The 6,955-nt window shown below is 46.3% G+C and overlaps 1 protein-coding gene across 2 annotated transcripts; it reads right to left on the bottom strand.

Annotated features, from left to right (window-relative positions):
• Positions 1-381: 381 nt before the first annotated feature.
• Positions 382-6,014, bottom strand: MCL1 (MCL1, BCL2 family apoptosis regulator). Of its 2 annotated transcripts, XM_003800405.2 has the most exons (3): positions 5,143-5,899; positions 4,574-4,821; positions 382-3,241 (listed from the first exon to the last, which is right to left on the bottom strand). In XM_003800405.2, the coding sequence occupies exons 1-3, from the start codon at positions 5,828-5,830 to the stop codon at positions 3,125-3,127; spliced, it is 1,053 nt and encodes a 350-aa protein (XP_003800453.1). In that variant the 5' UTR covers positions 5,831-5,899; the 3' UTR covers positions 382-3,124. The 2 variants fall into 2 exon arrangements, with proteins under 2 accessions (XP_003800453.1, XP_012667243.1); XM_012811789.2 differs by lacking the exon at positions 4,574-4,821 and having other exon boundaries at positions 3,117-3,241; positions 5,143-6,014.
• Positions 6,015-6,955: the final 941 nt, after the last annotated feature.

Raw genomic sequence — 6,955 nt, 5'->3', positions numbered from 1 at the left:
CTGTAGTCCCAGCTACTCAGGAGGCCGAGGCAAGAGAATCACAATCACATGAGCCTAAGAGTTTGAGGTTGCTGTGAGCGTGATGCCATGGCACTCTACCCAGGGGGATAGCTTGAGGCTCCGTCTCAAAAAAAAAAAAAAAAATACATCTGACCTATGCCCAACCCCCAGAACAGAGAGGAAATAATTCCCTGTTGTTTAAGAAAAACCCAACACTTCTAATTGGAAGGAAAGGAACTGTCCTTTGCACTGAGATAAATCAGCTTGGCCAGGCCTTTGTTTTTGTTAATACACCTGCATATCTACTCAGCTGACTTCCCTCAAAAAAGTCTGAGAAGAGGAAGGCAGGGGTTGATTAGAAAAGATCCATACCACACGTTGTATTTGAATAAAAGATTTATTGATTTTTCCCCCCCCTCAGGTAAAGAAGTTAGGGAAACACACTACATTTTACAACCCACATTAATTTGTAGTTGGTCCTAACCTTTCCTGGCACAGCTATAAGAAGCACTAGCTGTTTAACCAGAACCAAGGTGTTCACCCCCCAGAAAATACATGAACACTAGAGGATTGCATGTTTTTCCCTGAGAGAAGCATAAGACAAAACAGAATTTGCTGAAAGCCATCTTTCCAAGCAGCCCCTCCCCTTTGCCTTTTGGAGGATTTGCCTGAATTATATAGCCAGTCAGCAGTTAGACCACGTGTCTCCTCTTCCTAAACCAACTGTCTGCCCTCCTATCCCAAACTACTTGGGGTCCCTAAGCTTCAGCTGCCCTAAACCCCAAATATCAACTAAAATACTCATCTGTATTCCATCAGCCATACTAGTGAGTTAAGAAGGGCCCCTAAATACCAATGCACATCTATGTGCTTATTTCCACAACTGGATTGGGGAGACAGGCCATAACCATAACCAGATCTTAAGATTAAAACTACATAAAGTGCTTTTAGGTCCCTAGAGATAAGACATGATATAAATAAGTGGTTTATGATCAAGAATGATAAATATATAGGTAAAAATAGCTCTAGTAAGATGACCTATGGCTCCAAGATGGGCTGGCAAGGAAATTCTTCCCATTACATTCTTAGTCATCTTACTCATGCCTATTTTTATCTGGAGTCCAATAGACTAAAGATCACGTTCTGAGGGCGAAGCTTTCAAATGGCACTAGTTACAATACAGGAGCTTTCTTCAGTTTACCAGTAGCTTTTTATATAACTTTCTGTAAATTTAAGTGAGCATATTGAAATACCAAAGAAGCTGTAGAGAGAAAACTACATTAAGATGTCCTCCTTTGAAATTCCTAAAGAACCTTATCCTCAAAGATAGGAAAAAGCAACAACTGAACAGGTACCAGTCCAAGGAAGAAGGACTTCCTCAGACTGTTACTACTGTCAGAGCATTCATGGTTTTGAACCACTTTCCAACAGGACAAAATTCATGAAAGATGAAGGTCGGTTGACTTCGCCTGGGGGGAGGGAAGTGTCACTCAGGTTCCCAGTGTTCACAGTGCCAAAATCTAAAAGGGCTAATAAGAGTTCAGGAATGGCAGGGTGAAGTATAGACTAATGTTAAGTATCTGTAGCAGGAGAATAAATAGCTAGTATTTCAAGGAAGAATAGGAAATAAAAGGTAAGTCTGACAACATCAAATCTGAAATCCAAAGACATGCCAATGGAAAAATCTGAAACAAAGTTTGGGAATCATGAACAGAAATGAAACAGTAAGTATTCGTTTTATTAACATACTAGGCTTAGACCTGTGTTTAACAAGGAAGCCTAATAATAGCACCATGGTTAGACTCTAACCTGCTTTTCCAAGCCATAATTTTACAATTTATTATGCAAACAAGTGATCAAATATCTCATCCATTCACCTGATATGATCTTTTTACACACAGTAAGTCCCCTTTGGAATAGCTTTAAAAAAATCTTTCAGTAAAAGCTTCAAAGATTAGCTTATGAACTCAAATTTAAATTTCACCAGTTAAATTAGGTCAAATGAAAGGAACTCAAAATAGTTGCTGCCCAATCAAAGCCCATTATTTGTAAGTCATCCATTCCCCCCCACCTTAAAAATACCTCTTTGACCTAATTATTGAAAACCTACCTATAACAAAGCGAAAGGATTAATTTCTATTCTTCAACCACTCAATCGCAGGTTTTCAAAGAAAAGCCTATTTATGGAATACTTACCAAAGTCAGAAAGGAAAATTAAAGCCTGCATAGTTATGAATCAGCTTTGTTTCACTACAACTAGGTTTCATACAATTACATCAATTGGTTCTGTACACACTCTAGCAAGACAAAGTTTAGCATAGAAAAGTTGTAAGAAATAGGTTCCTAACTACAGAAGTTGCAAAATTCAAAAGGGTATGAAAAAAACTAAATTTGAGATCCCCCCCTTTATTGTTCAAAGAAATAGACTTTCTGTAAAAATATATACAATTTTTACAGACAATATTAGGACCTACACCAAGTATTCTTGGCTATTACTAGGCTAATAAACTAAGAATCGTTCAAACAAAGCTAAGGTACAACAGGTTTAGAAGTCCTGAATGCCTGAACTTTCTATTCTTCAAGAATTACACCTGGAAAGCCTACTAGGAAAAGCTTCCCTTCACACTCTGTTGTACAGTACTGAGGCTCTAGTCATAGTTCTATTACTTGTAGCTTAAATCCACTTTTATACGGGTCACTGGCATTGTTAGTGCTTCTTTTTTAACACTATAGGAAATGAACTAATTTGTGGGCATATTTAATGAATTCTATGACTAGTCCAACTACTGGCCACACTCCTGGTCTAAATAAGGAAAATGTCTTTCCACCCTACTGTCTTCACTACATCTAAAAGTCCTCCTCCATGGCCTGTTTGCTTGTTGCTGAACTGAACTTTGCTTCTTTCAGAAAGTGACTCTTCAATCAAGGGGGACCACTTTTCCCATGTATTTATTCTTGTAAGTCACATTCCTCTTGCCACTTCCTTTTCTGGGTAGGCTGCTTTTGCAAGTTACATACAGCCTAGGACAGCTTAAGTCCAACTTCATAAATACATTTGATTTCACAGACGAATGTGGTTCTGGTTGCTGTTGTTGGTTAGGAGTCAATTATTGCACTTACAAGGCTATCTTATTAGATATGCCAAACCAGCTCCTACTCCAGCAACACCCGCAAAAGCCAGCAGCACATTTCTGATGCCGCCTTCTAGGTCCTCTACATGGAAGAACTCCACAAACCCATCCTAGAAAACAAAACAAAACAAAAAGAAAAGCACATTTTCAAGTATGGGTTTCCACCGTCTTAACAACACTATATACAGAGAAAATAGGATTTAAAAACATCTAAGGCTGTCCCCCCCCAACACAATAATTACAATGATGAACTTATTATTCTTTTTTTTTTTTTTTGTAGAGACAGAGTCTCACTTTATTGCCCTCAGTAGAGTGCCATGGTATCACACAGCTCTTAGCAACCTCCAACTCCTGGGCTTAGGCGATTCTCTTGCCTCAGCCTCCCAAACAGCTGGGACTACAGGCACCCGCCACAACGCGTGTTTATTTTTTTGTTGCAGTTTGGCTGGGGCAGGGTTTGAACCTGCCACCCTTGGTATACGGGACCTGCGCCCTACTCACTGAGCCACAGGTGCCGCCCTTATTATTTACTCTTGACTGCCAAATAAAAATAAAAAAGACATTTCTCTAGTTCTTCAATTCAGTAATTGAACATTCGTAACAGTAAAACTTGATTTTACAGTAACACCCTGGTCATACTCGGATAATCTAAACAAAAGACTTTGAGAGTTCCCATTTTCCAAGAAAAAGAAGAAAACCCTTACTCTCAAAACCCATCAAGTGATTATCTCAACTGCACAGGCCAGTATTTCTCACATTGGTGTACATCCCGTATGAAAACCCTCTGTGCGGTATGTTTAAAACACAGGCTCCACCCCCCCCCCCCCATCTATTCAATTAAAACAGGGAGGCCCCCTTGGGAATGTACTTTGGCGATCCCAGGTGACTCATTTCTTCGTGGTTTGAATCCACTGGTTTGAAAACATTCAACTGAACAGCAACAAAGGATTAGAGAAAGCCAGGATTTCCCATACAATTCAAGAGTGCAATACCATTATCTCCAAGGACTCACTATTAAAATCAACATCTAACAACCAAGGTCCACCAGTTAGAGCCCAGGAGCTTGAGTCGTGCCTCATAAAAACCTTTAGATATCCCCACCTTTACTTTTTTTTTTTTTTTTACACAAGGGCTCACCACATCGCCCAGCTATTTTTTGTTGTTGCAGTTTGACTGGGGCCTGGTTTGAACCCGCCACCCTCAGTATATGGGGCCAGCACCCTACCCACTTAACCACAGGCACCGCCCATTCCCACCTTTTCTTTCTTTCTTTCTTTTTGCAGTTTTTGGCCGGGGCTGGGTTTGAACCCGCCACCTCTAGCATACGGGGCCGGTGCCCCACTCCTTTGATCCACAGGCGCTGCTCCCCCCCACCTTTTCGAAAAAAAATCTTTAATTTCATTTCCACTCCAGGGCACCCTTCAATCTCAAGTCAAACTTACCCAGCCTCTTTGTTTGACTAGCCAGTCCCGTTTTGTCCTTACAAGAACGTCTGTGATACTTTCTGCTAATGGTTCGATGCAGCTTTCTTGGTTTATGCTCTTCAAGTGTTTGGCCACAAAGGCACCAAAAGAAATTAGAGTCACAATCCTGCCCCAGTTTGTTACGCCGTCACTGAAAACATGGACCATCACTCGAGACAAAGATTTGACATCGTCTTCGTTTTTGATGTCCAGTTTCCGAAGCATGCCTGAAGAAGAAAAGCATGCAGGTCCTCATGGCCTCTTTTGTCTAAGGCGGCGCACGAGTCGCCTGCCCACCCACGGCGGGGGAAGTCGCTATACCGACCCTAGGGAACTCCGGCCGACCCCACTTGGAAATTGACATCCCACCCTTTCCGGCCTTAGAACAGTGCTGCCATTTCCAAAGACTAAACATGGGCGGAAACAATGACTCATGGCCAGAATATTCTGGTTTATTAACCGGGAAGTTTCCACCCAGCCAGGTGGCTGAATCCAGGGAGACACCGAAAAAGGGGAGCGCGGCCTCGGCGACTACTCAACCCCCTTACCTTGGAAGGCCGTCTCGTGGTTGCGCTGCACCCCGTCCCCAACGCGGCGCAAGGTCTCCAGCGCCTTCCTGCTGGCGGCTCCTGCCCTGCCCATTGGTTTCGCGTCCTTGGCACCGGTCGCCTGCTCCCGAAGGTACCGAGAGATGATCTCCAGCGACTGCCGGTATAACTCATCCTCCTCCTCCTCTGCTGGGGGCGGTGTCGAAGGAAGTGACCCATCAGTGCTGGGGCCGTTACTGGCCTCCCCGACCAACTCCAGCAAAGGCAGGACCGCCGGCCGCTTCCCCAAAGGCTCCGGCTCGTACCCGTCCAGCTCATCTTCCGGCGACATGATGGCGTCGGCGGCAGGGGCTTCCATCTCCTCCCGCGGCGCCGCACGGAGGGTGGGCGCGAAGAACAGCAGCCTCGTGGGGGTCGCGGTGACGTCGGGGACTTCGGCACCAATGGGCGGCGGCCGCGCGACCCTCCGGGCGTCTGGCGTGAGGGAGGCCGGGGAACTCGCGCCGGGGCTTCCGCCAATCACCTCGCCGGCTTCCCCTCCCCCTGCCTCTCGCCGGGCCGCGGCCTCCTTCTCCGCAGCCAAAAGCCGCCCTCCCGGGGGTGTGGCGCCGCCGCTGCCAGCCCCCAGCCCGGCGCCCCCACAGTAGAGGTTGAGTCCGATCACTGCGTTTCTCTTGAGGCCAAACATCGCAGGCCGCCGGCGACTCCTGCGTGAGAGAGGCGGGTGAGGCCTGACTCCGCACTTGAAGGAAGCGGAAGTAAGGACTGGGAGCGCAGCTCCTCGGTTACGGTTTTGAGCCGGTGTCGAGCGTTGGCGTCAGAGAACTATTTAAAAACGTACTGCCATAAAAGGGGAAGGGGCGGCAGCTTCCGGAGAGGTGCGCACGGCACTTACTGGCCGCCGGGACGGGGTGGGGCCTTCCGGCCCTTACGCAGGTTACATAACGGCGGCTCCGCGCGCCGCTCGGCCCAGCCTCACTGCGGCCTGCGCGCCCCTCGGCTCTCGCGGCCTCTGCTGTTTGGTTGGAGGAAGTGGATGGGAACACCTGTCTTAGAGGATGCGAATAAATAAGAGGGCACTGTTGGGGTCTTGTGGTTATTTTTCACGTCCTCAGCTCTCTACTCTTCAGTCCAACAGTGTTTGGAAATGGGGACTTTCCATGAATTGCACCAACGGATCACTTATATGTAAGTGGTCTAAGCCAAACTGGTCTGCCACAGCTGAACTGTACTCTGGCCTCCTTACCTGCTTTCTCCCGTCCCCCTCATCTATTCCACAGTGGTTTTTTGTTTGTTTGTTTTGAGACAGAGTCTCACTACGTCACCCTAGGTAGAGTGGTGTGGCATCACAGCTCACAGCAACCTCCTCAAAGTCCTGGGTTCAGGTGGTTCTCTTGCCTCAGCCTCCTCAACACTCGGCTGTTTTTAGAGACAGGGGTTTCGCCGTGGCTCAGGCGGATCTTGAACCTGTGAGCTCAGGCAATCCACCTGCCTCGACCTCCCAAGTGCCGGGATTACAGGAGTGAACCATCACGCCCAGCCTATATTCCACAGTTTTTGGTGCTGTTTCTATATAAACCAACTCCACTGAGAGCCCTTTTTTTTTTTTTTTTGAGGCAGAATCTCACTTGGCAGATCGCCTAAGCTCTAGAGTTTGAGACCAGTCTGAGCCAGAGAGAGACCCTGTATCTACTAAAAATATTGAAACTAGCTCGGCATTGTGGCGGGCGCCTGTAGTCCCAGCTACTTGGGAGGCTGAGGCAAGAGAATCACTTAAGCCCAGGAGTCTGAGGTTGCTGTGAGCTGTGATGCC

Source organism: Otolemur garnettii, unplaced genomic scaffold (genome assembly GCF_000181295.1).
Source record: "Otolemur garnettii isolate 467f Iridium unplaced genomic scaffold, OtoGar3 scaffold00174, whole genome shotgun sequence".
Classification (NCBI taxonomy): Eukaryota; Metazoa; Chordata; class Mammalia; order Primates; family Galagidae; genus Otolemur; species Otolemur garnettii.
The sequence above is the reverse complement of the archived record's forward strand: the minus strand, read 5'-3'. Positions and strand labels throughout refer to the sequence as shown.